This window comes from Littorina saxatilis, linkage group LG2, assembly GCF_037325665.1.
Source record: "Littorina saxatilis isolate snail1 linkage group LG2, US_GU_Lsax_2.0, whole genome shotgun sequence".
Lineage (NCBI taxonomy): Eukaryota > Metazoa > Mollusca > Gastropoda > Littorinimorpha > Littorinidae > Littorina > Littorina saxatilis.
Window position 1 is genome coordinate 100,522,605 of NC_090246.1, and position 19,771 is coordinate 100,542,375.

At 41.9% G+C, this 19,771-nt stretch overlaps 1 protein-coding gene across 9 annotated transcripts in view; it reads right to left on the reverse strand.

Annotated features, from left to right (window-relative positions):
* Positions 1 to 1,480: 1,480 nt before the first annotated feature.
* Positions 1,481 to 19,771, reverse strand: part of LOC138960338 (dynein axonemal heavy chain 7-like) — a 128,991-nt gene continuing 110,700 nt past the window's right edge. For all 9 annotated transcript variants that reach the window (XM_070332202.1, XM_070332208.1, XM_070332201.1 and 6 more), the window contains 5 exons: positions 15,219 to 15,449; positions 13,363 to 13,515; positions 10,820 to 10,997; positions 8,983 to 9,086; positions 1,481 to 4,462 (listed from right to left, as the gene is read on the reverse strand). In XM_070332202.1, the coding sequence (XP_070188303.1) occupies positions 4,256 to 4,462; positions 8,983 to 9,086; positions 10,820 to 10,997; positions 13,363 to 13,515; positions 15,219 to 15,449 (873 nt within the window). In that variant the 3' untranslated portion in view covers positions 1,481 to 4,255. The remainder of the gene's footprint in view (positions 4,463 to 8,982; positions 9,087 to 10,819; positions 10,998 to 13,362; positions 13,516 to 15,218; positions 15,450 to 19,771) is intronic.

Here is a 19,771-nt window from a genome sequence, read left to right on the forward strand (position 1 = left end):
AAAGATCATGTAACCCATGTCAGAGTTCGGTGGGTTATACAAACACGAAAATACTCAGCATGCCTACCCCGAAATCGGCGTATGCTGCCTGAATGGTGGGGTAAAAACAGTCATACACGTACAAATTCACTCGTGCTAAACACATGAGTGAACGTAGGAGTCTAAGCCCATGAACGAAGAAATAGAAGAAGGAGAAGGCCAATATTGTGACCGCTCACAAGCGCTTACCTCCCTTTAATTACCAGATGTTTGATTTGAGCGCTTACGTCCCTTATTTCCCAGATGTTTATGTTTTGAGCGCTTACCTCCCTTTAATTACCAGATGTTTGATTTGAGCGCTTACGTCCCTTATTTCCCAGATGTTTATGTTTTGAGCGCTTACGTCCTTTGTTTCCCAGATGTTTATGTTTAAGTTTTGAGCGCTTACCTCCCTTTATTTCCCAGATGTTTGTTTTGAGCGCTTACGTCCCTTATTTCCCAGATTTTTTTAAATGACGTCATTCGCATTCTCACTTCTCTAAGCACACTACCTGACCAGGTATATGCTGCACTTGGTATAAACCTTAAAGGCCTAATTTGTTATTTTCCCTACTCTTTTAAACAGTGTTTGGGGTAAAAGCTTTCCAGTTACTGAAATTATTAGATACTGTAAATTTTCAGGTACAGTAGTCCCTTCCATTTCCGGCCCTTTCGTAGGCGTGAACCTGCCCGGAGCGGCCAGCTTTCCCATGACTAATGAGTTTTCCTTCTATAATTGACTCTTAATGGCCGTTAACCTGTCTGACGCGGTCAACGGTCACTGATTTTTGCCCTAAGGTGCCCCTCTTACTCGACAGGAGCGGCCACTTAACGGCCACTTGTCACTTTCGCGGGCGAGCGCCTGTGGTGTGTGTGTGTGTGTGTGTGTGTGTGTGTGTGTTGTGTGCACAGACGGCACAGCACGAGCAGACGACATGAATACTTACGCATGCGCAAACTGTAAATACAGACATGCGCATACATGTACATTTACGGCAGTCACTTCCGGATCGATCACAGCTGATGTGAGTTTGAAACACTTGTTTATCTGACACTCAAATACATATATAATAATCCAAACAACACACATAGAAACATACGAAACAATAGCTTAGCCAGGACGATCGAGTTAAACACGCAAATAATTAAGATGTATAAACGAAAGCAAAACTAACAGAGACAATGAATCGGCGGCTCGTGGATGATCGCTTTCTTTTCTTCATGAAAACTTGATCGTGTTTTGGGGTTTTTTTTGGAGGAGGAGGGGGCCTGTAATGAACGGCCACCTGATATTTGCGGTCACATTTGCAATGACTAATGGGTGACCGGATATGGCAGGTACTACTGTACTGTTGGACTGATGACAAAGTACCAATTGGTTCAACTAATTCTTCATGTTTGAAATATTATACGTTAACTTTACTTGAAAATATCAGAACAGAACTACCAAGACACATAAACACAGAATCTCTGAAGTTTTATTTGTAAACTGCACAAAGTGTGTAACTTGTAAAATAAAACTATACCAGATCAGTTAAAATAAAACCACTAGATGTACGGACGGAATTTAACTTCATGGATATGCAACAAATTACAATAAATGCTATGTATAACACAGTGGTAATTTTCCAAACAATATTATCACATTATGTATCACAGCTTAAAACAAGAAGTCAGCTTTTTCTTTAAAAAAAAGAAAGATAAAATACATGTATCTTAAAAAAACACGATAAAGTAAGCTAATCCTGGCAACTATTGTTCTTCTGTAGTGTATTACGGAGGCATGAAGTTCATCAGAAAAAATATCTGAATTCTGAACCATTATACATAATTTTACTTACAACATCAAGTCTACCATAAAATATATCACAAAGAAATAATTATTATACAGCATATGTACATGGTATATAACAATACTTGAAACAGTCAAAATATATGTTTGATTTTGAAAAAGTCAGCAGCTGATTTATTTATTTTTAATAACTGCCATTTTGACCTTTCCACCAAACAACAAAGATGCATGTTTGGTTTTCATGCAAGTCTTCCTCGTCCAATTCTTCACATGTCAGGGCACTGGGGCTATAACAGGTGTTGCACTAGGGCTATAACAGGTGTTGCACTGGGGCTATAACAGGTGTTGCTCCCTATTCACAGTTCATTGCAGTCAGTTCATACCGTTCAAAAAGTCTCACCAAAAATTGCAGTTTTAGCGCTCATTTACATTCTCTCCAAACACAGGGAAAAAGACGATGTATTAATTGGTGCAGGCTATAAACTTCAAAGTCTTTGCACACACAAAAAAGAAGTAAACACATTTACAAAACAACTCAAGTGTCTTTGCATGATATAAAATATAAACACACATGATTCTGACAAGTTCACACTGGCACGCAAATTACTATAGCAATACAAGATGTAAATATTGGTCTGCATAAAAAGATGTGTACAGTTTACAAACAAAATACATACAGTCAATTGCATAAAATTACCAAACAGAAAGTGCAGCAGTATTTCAGCAGAAAATAAAGAACATTGAACTTTAATTGGAAAAACTTGGAAGCAAAGTTCAACCACCATGTATAACAGTAGTACGGAATGCTTTGATTTATCAGGTCAACAAACGCAGCATGTCTAAAAAGCTGACGTGAATGTGAAAATGTGCACTGTGAGATTGTTACCAAATTCTGGTGTCAGAGCAAACTTAATAAGACCTAAGATGTCAACTTAAAACACCAAACAAGCATATAAACATATTTATAATCATGAGCAAATAAAACTATTATGCTGCACCACCACTCTGGAACTCTCTTCCCTTCTCTGTCAGACACAGCACCTCTCTGGAACTCTCTTCCCTTCTCTGTCAGACACAGCACCTCTCTGGAACTCTCTTCCCTTCTCTGTCAGACACAGCACCTCTCTCAGCTCTTTTAAACAACAGTTGAAAACTTTCTTTTTCACAGAATATTACACCAACCTGGCTTAATGTCTTCTTCATTCCATTTCTGCACATACTCCTCTCCCATAAAGTTGTTATGATTGTTGAGAGTGTTAGCTGTATATGTTTGTATATATATAGTGTGTATTGCATATATGATTATTGTGTGAACAGTACATGTGGTGATTTGTGTCTGTGTGATTAATTTGTTTTATGTAGGTTGTACTTTTAATTGTTATATTCTGTATATATGTTCTTTAGTAAAGGGCCTAAAGCCATAGGTTAGGCACTTAAAAATGTCTAGTTATTATTATTATTATTCACACAGGACATCGACTAAAAATATAAAACTATCAAAACAAAATAAAGTGTAAAATTTCATTTATATTACATACATACACACAATGCAACAAAATAACAGAAGCAGTTCATGTTTATAATCACAATCAAACTAGACCACAACACCCACTGGCTGATTCTGAGCTGAGTGTCTCAAAAGTCTACTCCTATAGGGAGGAAAAGATGTGTAAACTATGTAAGTGTGTGACATGAAGGGGGTGGTGTTGGAGAGGGGGGGGGGGGGGGGGCGTGACTGAGCACATAAGGTATTGATTGGATCAGCTATATGAACCAATCATTGAGAACTATTTCACATTTATTCTGGTAGATTATATATCATTTTGTTTGAAATTCACACAACTTATCACAGTATTTAGAACATGCAATATCACTTTTACCACAAAAAGGAAATAAACTTGGGAAGCATTAACCCAAAAAGTGCACTTTCGGCAACTAAAAGTTGCAAAGCATTGCATAGCAATCTGAATCAAAACAGGTGAAAGAAAAACCCTGTCTTCTGTCAGATGATATGCTTTAATTTTCATGCATGTTCGGGGCGGAAGGAGACGAAAAATTCAACAAGGAGTCTGTAGTCAGTTCAACTGTGTAAGCGACTCCCCTCTAGCAGGTGGGTGGGAATGTGCTGTGCAGTTGGACACTCATCAAAAACAGTACACAGAATCGTCATGCCTTGGGGGACACCCTTCAGTGCTTGTGCCGCTCATACACAAAACCAAAACTTCTGAGTAAAATAATCTCAAGGCCAAAACAAAAAGGGAACAGTTTTGTTCATTTTTCTTAGAATTTTTTTAAAGTTCACGTTTCCAAATGATTTATTACTGGATTTTTCAGTTTCTGTTGGATGCAGCACCTGACAAAACACGAACGCCAACACACAGACAACGCAGGTAGAGGCGTGCATTCTGCCAGAGCTCTCTCCACTTTGCTGAGTGGTTACACACGTTAATTATCCAGCTGACACAGCAGGGCTACCCCGCGGCCCACCCAGTGCTCTTGTGGTTTGTCTGAGGGGATTTGCATGCCGATGACAAAGTTGGTGGAGTGACCGGTGGTGGACAGGGTCCCCCTGCGCTCGCTGGTCTTGTACACAGGGCAGCTATACGCGTTGGTGGCCGGCAGGTCCGACCTCTTGATCGGCTTCAGCCACATCTGTCACATGGGAAAGAGTGTGATAAATGTACAGGCCTCCTTCTCCTTCATTATAAGCAAGTTATTCATACTTCAAGTTTTAAATGACATTGCTGACACGTAACTGTGAGCACTGTGCAAGATTATTCCATGTACATTTGGAGTGAGGAGCTGCCGTATACAAGTGAGGAGAAAGAAGAGAAGGTGTTTAATATCATGTCTCTCTCAGTGTTCAACAATATGTGTTTAATATCATGTCTCTCTCTGTGTTCAACAAATCCAAAGATGACCAAAATACACACACAGATATTCACACGAACACAAGGACACACACACAGATATTGACACAGACACTGTGGACACACACACAGATATTGACACAGACACTGTGGACACACACACAGATATTGACACAGACACAAGGACACACACACAGATATTGACACAGACACACACAGATATTGACACAGACACAAGGACACACACACAGATATTGACACAGACACAAGGACACACACAGATATTGACACAGACACAAGGACACACACACAGATATTGACACAGACACAAGGACACACACACAGATATTGACACAGACACAAGGACACACACAGATATTCACACGAACACAAGGACACACACACAGATATTGACACAGACACAAGGACACACACACAGATATTGACACAGACACAAGGACACACACACAGATATTGACACAGACACAAGGACACACACACAGATATTGACACAGACACAAGGACACACACACAGATATTGACACAGACACAAGGACACACACACAGATATTGACACAGACACAAGGACACACACAGATATTGACACAGACACACACAGATATTGACACAGACACACACAGATATTGACACAGACACAAGGACACACACAGATATTGACACAGACACAAGGACACACACACAGATATTGACACAGACACACACACAGATATTGACACAGACACACACACAGATATTGACACAGACACAAGGACACACACAGATATTGACACAGACACAAGGACACACACACAGATATTGACACAGACACAAGGACACACACAGATATTGACACAGACACACACAGATGACACAGACACACACAGATGACACAGACACAAGGACACACACACAGATATTGACACAGACACAAGGCCACACACAGATATTGACACAGACACACACACAGATATTGACACAGACACACACAGATATTGACACAGACACAAGGACACACACACAGATATTGACACAGACACAAGGCCACACACAGATATTGACACAGACACACACACAGATATTGACACAGACACACACAGATATTGACACAGACACTGTGGACACACACACAGATATTGACACAGACACAAGGACACACACACAGATATTGACACAGACACAAGGACACACACACAGATATTGACACAGACACACACAGATATTGACACAGAAACAAGGACACACACAGCTATTGACACAGACACAAGGACACACACAGATATTGACACAGACACACACAGATATTGACACAGACACACACACAGATATTGACACAGACACAAGGACACACACAGATATTGACACAGACACAAGGACACACACACAGATATTGACACAGACACCAGGACACACACACAGATATTAACACAAACACAAGGACACACACACAGATATTGACACAGACACACACACAGATATTGACACAGACACACACAGATATTGACACAGACACAAGGACACACTCACAGATATTAACACAAACACAAGGACACACACAGAGATATTGACACAGGCACACACACAGATATTGACACAGACACACACAGATATTGACACAGACACAAGGACACACACACAGATATTAACACAAACACAAGGCCACACACAGATATTGACACAGACACACACACAGATATTGACACAGACACACACAGATATTGACACAGACACAAGGACACACACACAGATATTGACACAGACACAAGGACACACACACAGATATTGACACAGACACAAGGACACACACACAGATATTGACACAGACGTACACAGATATTGACACAGACACACACACAGATATTGACACAGACACAAGGACACACACACAGATATTGACACAGACACAAGGACACACACACAGATATTGACACAGACACTGTGGACACACACACAGATATTGACACAGACACAAGGACACACACAGATATTGACACAGACACACACACAGATATTGACACAGACACAAGGACACACACACAGATATTGACACAGACACAAGGACACACACAGATATTGACACAGACACAAGGACACACACACAGATATTGACACAGACACAAGGACACACACAGATATTGACACAGACACAAGGACACACACAGATATTGACACAGACACAAGGACACACACAGATATTGACACAGACACAAGGACACACACACAGATATTGACACAGACACACACAGATATTGACACAGACACACACAGATATTGACACAGACACAAGGACACACACAGCTATTGACACAGACACAAGGACACACACACAGATATTGACACAGACACAAGGACACACACAGCTATTGACACAGACACAAGGACACACACAGATATTGACACAGACACAAGGACACACACAGATATTGACACAGACACAAGGACACACACAGATATTGACACAGACACACACACAGATATTGACACAGACACAAGGACACACACAGATATTGACACAGACACAAGGACACACACAGATATTGACACAGACACAAGGACACACACAGATATTGACACAGACACTGTGGACACACACAGATATTGACACAGACACAAGGACACACACACAGATATTGACACAGACACAAGGACACACACAGATATTGACACAGACACAAGGACACACACACAGATATTGACACAGACACACACACAGATATTGACACAGACACACACACAGATATTGACACAGACACAAGGACACACACACAGATATTGACACGAACACAAGGACACACACACAGATATTGACACAGACACAAGGACACACACACAGATATTGACACAGACACAAGGACACACACACAGATATTGACACAGACACAAGGACACACACAGATATTGACACAGACACAAGGACACACACACACAGATATTGACACAGACACACACACAGATATTGACACAGACACAGACACACACACAGATATTGACACAGACACAAGGACACACACACAGATATTGACACAGACACAAGGACACACACACAGATATTGACACAGACACACACACAGATATTGACACAGACACAAGGACACACACACAGATATTGACACAGACACAGGGACACACACAGATATTGACACAGACACAAGGACACACACACACAGATATTGACACAGACACAAGGACACACACACAGATATTGACACAGACACAAGGACACACACACAGATATTGACACAGACACAAGGACACACACACAGATATTGACACAGACACAAGGACACACACACAGATATTGACACAGACACAAGGACACACACACAGATATTGACACAGACACAAGGACACACACACAGATATTGACACAGACACAAGGACACACACACAGATATTGACACAGACACAAGGACACACACACAGATATTGACACAGACACAAGGACACACACACAGATATTGACACAGACACAAGGACACACACAGATATTGACACAGACACAAGGACACACACACACAGATATTGACACAGACACAAGGACACACACACAGATATTGACACAGACACAAGGACACACACACACAGATATTGACACAGACACAAGGACACACACAGATATTGACACAGACACAAGGACACACACACAGATATTGACACAGACACAAGGACACACACACAGATATTGACACAGACACTGTGGACACACACACAGATATTGACACAGACACACACAGATATTGACACAGACACAAGGACACACACACAGATATTGACACAGACACAAGGACACACACACAGATATTGACACAGACACAAGGACACACACACAGATATTGACACAGACACAAGGACACACACACAGATATTGACACAGACACAGATATTGACACAGACACAGATATTGACACACACACAGATATTGACACAGACACAGATATTGACACACACACAGATATTGACACAGACACAAGGACACACACACAGATATTGACACAGACACAAGGACACACACACAGATATTGACACAGACACAAGGACACACACACAGATATTGACACAGACACAGGGACACACACACAGATATTGACACAGACACAAGGACACACACACAGATATTGACACAGACACAAGGACACACACACAGATATTGACACAGACACAAGGACACACACAGATATTGACACACACACAGATATTGACACAGACACAAGGACACACACAGATATTGACACAGACACAAGGACACACACACAGATACTGACACAGACACAAGGACACACACACACTCGTCAATTCTTGACTCACAGTTGGCATGACGTCAAACAGCGTTTTAGGTAATGACTCGTTGAGAATCTTCAGCTTCCTATCCCAGCGTGCCCCTTCAAGGTACATGCCAAAGATATACACTCCTGAAAAACAAACAGAAAGCACATGTCATACACAGCATTACTCGAGAGAAAGCCGAGAGCACATGTCATACACAGCATTACTCGAGATAAAACATATGACATACACACCGGTACTGTCATTATTCATGCACTTTTAACAAACTACACTGTTCAACAAAATGCAATGTGAAAGGAATTGTGCCTGCACTGTTCCGGCATGTATTCCTCCTGTTAATACCAGGGCTACTATTGCATGCTGATATATAACTATAGATGGTTAATACCAGGACTACTATTGCATGCTGTTAATACCTGTGAGGGCTACTATTGCATGCTGTTAATACCAGGGCTACTATTGCATGCTGTTAATACCAGGGCTACTATTGCATGCTGATAACTATATGGTTAATACCAGGGCTACTTTTGCATGCTGTTAATACCAGGGCTACTATTGCATGCTGTTAATACCAGGGCTACTATTGCATGCTGTTAATACCAGGGCTGCTGTTAATACCAGGGCTACTATTGCATGCTGTTAATACCAGGGCTACTATTGCATGCTGTTAATACCAGGGCTACTATTGCATGCTGTTAATACCAGGGCTACTATTGCATGCTGATAACTATAGATGGTTAATACCAGGGCTACTATTGCATGCTGTTAATACCAGGGCTACTATTGCATGCTGTTAATACCAGGGCTACTATTGCATGCTGTTAATACCAGGGCTACTATTGCATGCTGTTAATACCAGGGCTACTATTGCATGCTGATAACTATAGATGGGATCTATAACATTCACAAATCAACTTGGCATTCACTGTGACCATGGGCAGACACTTAACAAAGTCTGTACATATAAAATGACTGAGGATATTAATAATCTTCTCCCTTTGCTCAGACAAGAGATTTATAAACCTGGGATCAGAAAAAACTGCTCAGCAATGCATTAACCACTAGGCTCCAAATCCCGTGTACTGCTCATTGAATCCTTCTAATTTGTTCCCTGGTTTATAATTCTTTCTCACACAACCTAGATCTTTTTAATCTGGCCAAGGGTTAATAAATTAATTCTCTATCCCATAAAACTGAGAAGCAATGTCCTTTAAATGAATCCAATGTTTTTAAACTCTCTCTCCTAAAACAACTAATATTTCAAATAATTATATTATAAGAGGCAAGACTTTTTTTTATTCGGTTCCAGGTGAATAATTCTCTTGCACAGAACTTAACATCTTTTTAATTTGGTTGCAGGTTTATAAATTCTCTGTACCGGAATCAAGCAGTGAAATCTTCTGTATTAATAATAATTAATACGAGAATTTATAACACGCACATATCTCACCACAAGGCGACTCAAGGCGCACTCATACACAATCTTTCACATTAACAACTCAAGCATACTCATATACACTTACGCATAAAGTACTCATATACACTTTCAGTATTTGCATAGTCCCCTGGGTAATAATAATTCTCTCCCATAAAACTAATCAACACCTGTCAATTTGCTAATGTTTGCAAATTCTTACACACACAAAAAAAAGCATCAAGATCATCTTAATTTGGTCCCAGTTTCAACAGAAAAGTGATCTTTCTAACTTGGTCCAAGGTTTATCAGAAGCAAGATCTTTTAAGTGTACATCCAAGGCTTATCCTCTCTCGCAGAGTGACATCTTTCTTAATTTGATTCAAGGTTTATAAATTCTCTATTGTGAAACCAAGAGGTAAAACTGCAGAGGGGGAGACTGACCGTCCTCTGGAGCGACGTCGTATTCCTTATCTTCCAGCACCTCGTACTCGAAGGCCAAAAGATCGATAGGGATGGCGTATTTACGGGCGTAATTCTGCTGCGCGCCCGTCAGGAAGGCCTGGGTGAAGAAGAATCCAGACACCCAGAAATTGGGCGGTGCTTCGTCCTCGTACCAGTCCTGAGAGCAGAAGAGACAATTGTAAAATGTTTGCTGCCTTGAGAGCAGAGTGCAGAAGTATCATAAGCGTAACATTTTTGCCTGGTGTTCTCTGATAGCAGAGTGAAGAAGAGACAAGCGTACAATTTCGTTCTGGCTCTGCCTAGGAGCAAAGTGCAGAAGACACATACATAAAATACATGAGCCTGGTGCTTTCTGCTTGGCTGCCTGTTCTTTATTTTTCTTGTTTGCTTGAACAGCAGTGTGTTTGTAAAAATTCATTAAAAATCCTTCAATGAATTAAACTATACTCAAGACATCCCCTGGCCCATATGTAACAGCCACTGCCAAGGAAGCTGCAATGGCCCATATGGAACAGCCACTGCCAAGGAAGCTGCAATGGCCCATATGGAACAGCCACTGCCAAGGAAGCTGCAATGGCCCAGGGGAAAACTGAAGCGAGCACTCCATTTTGCTGACTGAAGTGAAGGTTTATGCAAAAAGGCACACAAAAAGAATATATGACATAAAAAGACACAATCAGCAATCACTTTTCTGTTATCTAAGGCTTAACGATACCCAACAAGGGAGAGCAGCAAGGCACTTCACCGTCATTGTTATCTAAGGCTTAACGACACCCAACAAGGGAGAGCAGCAAGGCACTTCACCGTCATTGTTATCTAAGGCTTAACGATACCCAACAAGGGAGAGCAGCAAGGCACTTCACCGTCATTGTTATCCAAGGCTTAACGATACCCAACAAGGGAGAGTAGCAAGGCACTTCACCGTCATTGTTATCTAAGGCTTAACGATACCCAACAAGGGAGAGTAGCAAGGCACTTCACCGTCATTGTTATCTAAGGCTTAACGATACCCAACAAGGGAGAGCAGCAAGGCACTTCACCGTCATTGTTATCTAAGGCTTAACGATACCCAACAAGGGAGAGCAGCAAGGCACTTCACCGTCATTGTTATCTAAGGCTTAACGATACCCAACAAGGGAGAGCAGCAAGGCACTTCACCGTCATTGTTATCTAAGGCTTAACGATACCCAACAAGGGAGAGCAGCAAGGCACTTCACCGTCATTGTTATCTAAGGCTTAACGATACCCAACAAGGGAGAGCAGCAAGGCACTTCACCGTCATTGTTATCTAAGGCTTAACGATACCCAACAAGGGAGAGCAGCAAGGCACTTCACCGTCATTGTTATCTAAGGCTTAACGATACCCAACAAGGGATAGTAGCAAGGCACTTCACCGTCATTGTTATCTAAGGCTTAACGATACCCAACAAGGGAGAGTAGCAAGGCACTTCACCGTCATTGTTATCGAAGGCTTAACGATACCCAACAAGGGAGAGTAGCAAGGCACTTCACCGTCATTGTTATCTAAGGCTTAACGATACCCAACAAGGGAGAGCAGCAAGGCACTTCACCGTCATTGTTATCTAAGGCCTAACGATACCCAACAAGGGAGAGCAGCAAGGCACTTCACCGTCATTGTTATCTAAGGCTTAACAATACCCAACAAGGGAGAGCAGCAAGGCACTTCACCGTCATTGTTATCTAAGGCTTAACGATACCCAACAAGGGAGAGCAGCAAGGCACTTCACCGTCATTGTTATCTAAGGCTTAACGACACCCAACAAGGGAGAGCAGCAAGGCACTTCACCGTCATTGTTATCTAAGGCTTAACAATACCCAACAAGGGAGAGCAGCAAGGCACTTCACCGTCATTGTTATCTAAGGCTTAACGATACCCAACAAGGGAGAGCAGCAAGGCACTTCACCGTCATTGTTATCTAAGGCTTAACGATACCCAACAAGGGAGAGCAGCAAGGCACTTCACCGTCATTGTTATCTAAGGCTTAACGATACCCAACAAGGGAGAGCAGCAAGGCACTTCACCGTCATTGTTATCTTCTCCTGATCTCCACCTGCACATTCCTAATCAAGATATGATACCTCAAATGTCAACACAAACACCGACACTTTCAAAAAGCCTTCCAGCAGAAAGAATGGTTATCAGGGATAATGATTGATTGTTTGTTTGTTTGTTTGTTCGTTCATGGGGTGAAACTCCCACGGCTTTTACGTGTGCATATGACCGTTTTTACCCTGCCATTTAGGCAGCCATACGCCGCTTTCGGAGGAATCAGGGATAATGATAAAGAGCACGACTCTCTGCCAGCCTATGCCACGTACAGAAAAGCACAGCTCAAACACAGCTGCGTTTAATGGCAATTGCACACAAAAATAAACTCATACACAATATGAGTGTATGTGGGAACGAACACAGAAGATGAAGAAAGATGTAGATAACTAAGTAGGAGAAGAAGAAGAAAACGACGACGAAGAAGAAGACGTTTAGCCTTTCCCTTTCTAACCTGTAGAAACTTGAGCCTGGCGAGGAAGTCGCTGATGTAGGATCCCAGAGGCTTGAGGGATGGGTAGGACACCTTCATCCACATGCCGGGGATCTTGCCCTTCAGGATGCTCAACACAACCTCCTCCAGGTCGCTTGACATCACCACAAGACCCTGGAAGGACACACATGCACAAATGGGGCTCAGTGGTGACACTCTGCTGGCTTAGGGACACAAATGGGGCTCAGTGGTGACACTTTGCTGGCTTAGGGACATAAATGGGGCTCAGTGGTGACACTTTGCTGGCTTAGGGACACAAATGGGGCTCAGTGGTGACACTTTACTGGCTTAGGGACACAAATGGGGCTCAGTGGTGACACTTTGCTGGCTTAGGGACATAAATGGGGCTCAGTGGTGACACTTTGCTGGCTTAGGGACACAAATGGGGCTCAGTGGTGACACTTTGCTGGCTTAGGGACATAAATGGGGCTCAGTGGTGACACTTTGCTGGCTTAGGGACACAAATGGGGCTCAGTGGTGACACTTTGCTGGCTTAGGGACATAAATGGGGCTCAGTGGTGACACTTTGCTGGCTTAGGGACACAAATGGGGCTCAGTGGTGACACTTTGCTGGCTTAGGGACATAAATGGGGCTCAGTGGTGACACTTTGCTAGCTTAGGGACACAAATGGGGCTCAGTGGTGACACTTTGCTGGCTTAGGGACATAAATGGGGCTCAGTGGTGACACTTTGCTGGCTTAGGGACACAAATGGGGCTCAGTGGTGACACTTTACTGGCTTAGGGACACAAATGGGGCTCAGTGGTGACACTTTGCTGGCTTAGGGACATAAATGGGGCTCAGTGGTGACACTTTGCTGGCTTAGGGACACAAATGGGGCTCAGTGGTGACACTTTGCTGGCTTAGGGACACAAATGGGGCTCAGTGGTGACACTCTGCTGGCTTAGGGACACAAATGGGGCATTATACTTGTTGGAGTCTAAATATCGGACCCTATTGCTACGCTGAAAACACAATAGGGATTATATAGCTGTTCTGACCTTGATTTGTTGTTCCAAACTTATATAAGAAAAGCCGAATGCGAAAGTTCGACTTTGGGCATTTTGTGGTGTTTAGGGACAGAAAATAATTGTGACCCTCCACCACGAAATGAGTCGCATGTCACCTCACGCGGTTCTACGCTAGGCATAATATAAGTCCGGGGGGTGTCTAGTAACAGTGTGAGGGTCACCATAGTCACATGCTTATAACTCGAAAAGTGTTCACCCTTTTGTAAAGCGGTTTTCACCACTGGATAGAGAATTAAAAAAAACTCTTTGAGAAAATGTAAAAATATGAAAATCATGAAAAGTGACATGCGACTCATTCCGTGGTGGAGGGTCACAATTGGTTTAGTCCTGTTTCATCGGGAAGTTAGCAGAAAAGGGTATGCTATCGACATTTGTAAAGCTGAAAAACATTCCCAAGAAGAATTTCAAGTTGTTAGTGTATGCTGTTGTCGATTGTTAACATCATGTGGTACAGATGGGTAAACCGGAACCATGCGTCTTTGTTATTGCCAATATGCTTTTGGATATTGGCAAAAATGCTGACTTCCGTAGCATTCTGCTTTGATGATCATGTTGAGACCATCCAATCACAGCCCCCGAATTCCCCCACGTGTCCATCAGAAAAGCTATATAAAACTATGCCTGAACAGAAAAGTTTAACAGAAAACAAACCAAATCAAAGTCGAAAGAGCTTCCAGGCTTTACGCATGATAACATGACACAAGACAGAAGAATTTATTTGACCCATGTGCAGTAGCTGCCTGGCTGGAGTAGAATCAATACATTTAAACACAACAACACAAGGTACCTTGATGGCTTTACGGATGTTGGCCAGGGAGGCGCGGACGGTGATGAGCAGGCGGTTGAATCGTGTCATCTCCTGCACCAGGACGGTGTTCATGCTCTGGCTGTAGGAAGTGGGGTACTTGCGCATCACAGCCACGTTGTCGAAGTTGGGCGGCAGCTTGCTCAGGACGTCTGCCGCCACCTCATCCACAATGTCGTCAGTGGATTTGCCTCCCCCTGATGATGCTTTAGCCTGCCCACCAGATCATTTCATACAATTAAACGTCTGTCTTTTGTTGTGCTTTTCACAGAACGCAGCCCTACTCACGCACACAGTGGTACCTGCGATTAAAGGAGATCCTTGGGATCAGCCAAACGTGGCATTACATTGTAGGTGGCCTGTCATCACAGGTATAGTTGGGTCTAGATAATGGACACATGGACAACAGAAGCTGTCATTTATTGGAGGGGCTTCCAATGGAAGGTACAATGTACCACTGTAATGGGGCAGAAGTACATGATTAAAGGAATGAAATGTACCTGACATATAGTTTACATTTACAAAATGAGATGTATCTGATATAGTTTACATTTACAGAATGAGATGTATCTGATATAGTTTACATTTACAGAATGAGATGTATCTGATATAGTTTACATTTACAGAATGAGATGTATCTCAGCTCAGACTGATCCATGACTGTGTTGAGCACAAGTAGTTTATATTTCAAAGATCGTTGCAAGCCTGAAATGTATCTGAATAATGTATTGATTAAAGCAGATATAATCTTTAATGTTCTTAAACAGCAGTTCTTATACATAAAAACAGAGTTTTTAACACATAGTGGTGATAACTGAAGGCAGACGAAGCTCCCAGAATACTTTGCAAAATCTGAGATCAACTTCACATTTGTTTGTGTGATAAAACATGCAATGCTTCATATTCTGCCCCTCAGCTTAAAGACCCCCTCACATATTTCAGCAAATATCAAAACAGTTAACTTTGAATTCAACCGTACCATGCAGTACGTAAAACAGATCTATCTAAAATACGTTCATTATTACATGTACTGTTCCTGAGGAGCTAAGGTGCTCAGAGACTTGCAACTGCTAGTGAAGCACGTAATTACTTTATCACAATTCATGCATTATTTCAGTGGTCAAAATCTGTTATATGGACATTCTATTATCCACTCATTTCAACCTATCTTTTAAGTGTCTTCTTCACATCTTTCAATAACATGGCAGATCAAAGGGTCAAAAGACACATTAGTATGGTAGAATTATGATTCCTACAGAGATTGCGACACTCTAAAGGATTAAAACCTAGTCATTTTGTTTTGTAAATTAACAATGTGTATATGCACAACAAATAGAATAAAAGTCTATTTAACACAGTGAAAGGATTGTGAGATCAGATATACACGCATTAAAAAGGTCATGTGCACAGAGAGGCAGCAGTGTAAGCTCTGCATTGCAAAGACAGCTCTGCTAGTGCCTGTTCAGTCCAAAGTCTATGACATTGCGTGTGTATTTGCATGCATGTGTTTCCTCCTCTATAAAGCTAAATAACCAAGAATTCTTGTTGCATTACCATACAGAAAGAGATGATCAGTGATTTGCGTTACAGTCTCAGTATCTTGTAAGCCAACTTTGCTATCATATTCCTTTTGCACACACATACACATTTAAAAGACTGCACGAGTACGAGTAAGAGGAAACAAGTCAGTGATCCGGTGATGGAGAGAGAAATAATTAGTGTGAGTGAGTGCGCGCGCTCATGTGTGTGTGTGTGTGTGTGTGTGTGTGTGTGTGTGTGTGTGTGTGTGTGTGTGTGTGTGTGTGTGTGTGTGTGTGTGTGTGTGTGTGTGTGTGTGTGTGTGTGTGTGCATGTACATCCATGTTATGCATGCATGACTGCCCAAACAAATATATAAATTCCATGCGAAACTTACATTTATTCTGTCAGATTGTAAGCTTTTATAGGTCAAATTAGTTATTAAACAATTTGAATGGGCTGGATATGCGTTTTTTTCTTCTAATAATCAGTTAAGCACTGTACACCATGCAGACACCATGCAGTCGCATGGTTTAATCTATGAGACGTTGGTTGTTGGGTTGATAATGGTGGGAGTGTTGGCAAAGGTAAACACAGTCAAAAGTAATGGGACATGCATGAAACATCCACGGAAAATGATGTAGTTTAGACAGCAGATTATTTAATACTAATTGCCCCATTCACCTTCATCTTCAGCCCATTTTGTGAGAAGAAAATTTTTTTTTTCCAAATCATGTAACACATTTCATGAATAAAGACCCTCCTCTCACCAACCCCTCAAAAATGTTGTCTTCATCATGTCAAACACTCATAAACACTAAACCTGACATGTGTGTGTCACCCTACATGCAACACAAAAGTTTGTGGTGAGCAAATTTTGTTTTACAGTGTACGTATCAAAAAGGATGTTCTCAAAATATACTGAACATCAACGCTAAAAGTGAAAATATAATTTTGCAAGTGATACCATACGGAATCCATTGAAGCTGATGAAAAGCTCGGGCGTGCACCCATGACAAACACAGCACAACTGAATTTGGCATTTCATTGTACAAGCACGGAAGTCGGTCATATCACTGTGCCCAGCACAACGCTTTGGCCATTTCACTGTAAAGATCGAGCAAAGAACTCTGGCCATTTCTCTGTGCCATTTACACAATAATCTGGCATTTTCGCTACGCAGAGCACAGAGATCTGACCAATGTCACTGTACCAAACAAAGCAATCTGGCTATTTCACTGCACTCTGCATTGACCATTTCACTGCGCAGAGCACAACACAATGGCCATTTCACTGTAAGCAACATCTGGTCACTCCAAGCCACGCTATATATGCTAACAATCAACATTAACATATCACTTGCACTGCCAGAAAATGCATCCACTTTTGTGTTGCTGCTCTCACACAGAAATATGCCCTCCTTAACAAAACTACTCAGATATTGTCCATTAGCTTGAGAATGTGTGTGTGTGTGTGTGTGTGTGTGTGTGTGTGTGTGTGTGTGTGTGTGTGTGTGTGTGTGTGTGTGTGCGCGTGTGTGTATCATGCACCTAGCATTACCACAAGCTCAGCTTAGAGAGAAATTCTGCAAATCCTCTAAAATTTACTCTTCATCAAAGTGTTTTCCACACTCAAGCAAAATCCAATAAGCCACACACAAAAAGCCAGACTGCAAAACACAGTTTTCACATGACTGCACCGCCCTGCCCCTAACAGTCGTCTCACAAACTTCCCATACTAGTGCTGAACAACTGCTCAAGATTCAATTCTTATTCTCATGGTAACAATTCCACAAGCCTAACAAGTAAACTACTCCTCAACAGTGGAACTCCCCTTTAAGACATTAAACAAAATGTGAGTAACTGCAGGTCTTTAAAAAATAAGAAAAGAAAAGGGGGGGGGGGGGGGGGGGACTGGGTCTTAAAATTGGGATAAATTTACATATGCAATAATTAAAAAATCTGAAAACGTACAGTTTTACAATGCATAAGTGACAGTCTTAAATTCGATGGTCTCAAAAGGAGGTTCCACTGCATTGCGGAGAGCATATTGTGTGTGAGAGGCACTGCGGAGAGCATATTGTGTGTGAGAGGCACTGAGGATGCGAGCAGTGTCAAGTGGTCAACGAGATGTACCAGTTGTGGGTTCTGATGCACTGACAGGGGCAGGCCCGAGGACTTCCCATCAAACGCTGACTCTAACAAATTTACCAAAAATCCTGGTGGCTATACAAATGCGCAGTTGCAGGAGAGAGAAAGAGAGTACATTTGAAACATTTTAAAAGCGGTACAGTTCGACAGTTGGCAAGTCTCAGACACTGAGGGATGCTATCAAAGCCTTTATACAAAACATAGCTGCAATACAAACCACTGAATAATTATGACATCAAATCAAAACAACTATTACACCAGATTAAGATCACCAGTGAAGACGAGCACTTCTAAGCTATAAAGATTACACAGCTGGTCATTAATGACTGCAAAGAACTGTCGAGCACAACAACTACATTAGTTAGTACATAACAATTATAACAAAAACTAAACAACAATGATCAATTGCACTATAGACTGACACCAGGCAGAGAAGAAAGGGAGGTAGAAGATGCCAATCTTCAGACAGACTTAGGAACCAGGTTAACACACAGCGCACAATTAAGTGAGCATTTTCCTTCAAAAGAAAAGGGTAGCATTGTTCCAATATTCTAGCAGAAAACAAAAGATTATCCTACATACGTGAGAGAGACACCCGTGAGATAATAATCGTTCAAATCACACGTGTGTATATCATGTAAATGAGGTCATGTCAAGCAAGTCTGGCAGGGATCTGTTTTTCCGCTGCTTATGATGCCAAAGTCACCGAGACAAACGTCATTATAGAAAAAAAAATTGCGCTCGCTAATAACCCTCGATGAATCTTTAGAACTAACACGTCACGCCACACTTTCGGGTGACGTTTCTTTGCTTTGACCTAATAGATTGCACGAGGCTTTTGAAGAGATCGAGGTTCCAAAACAAGCG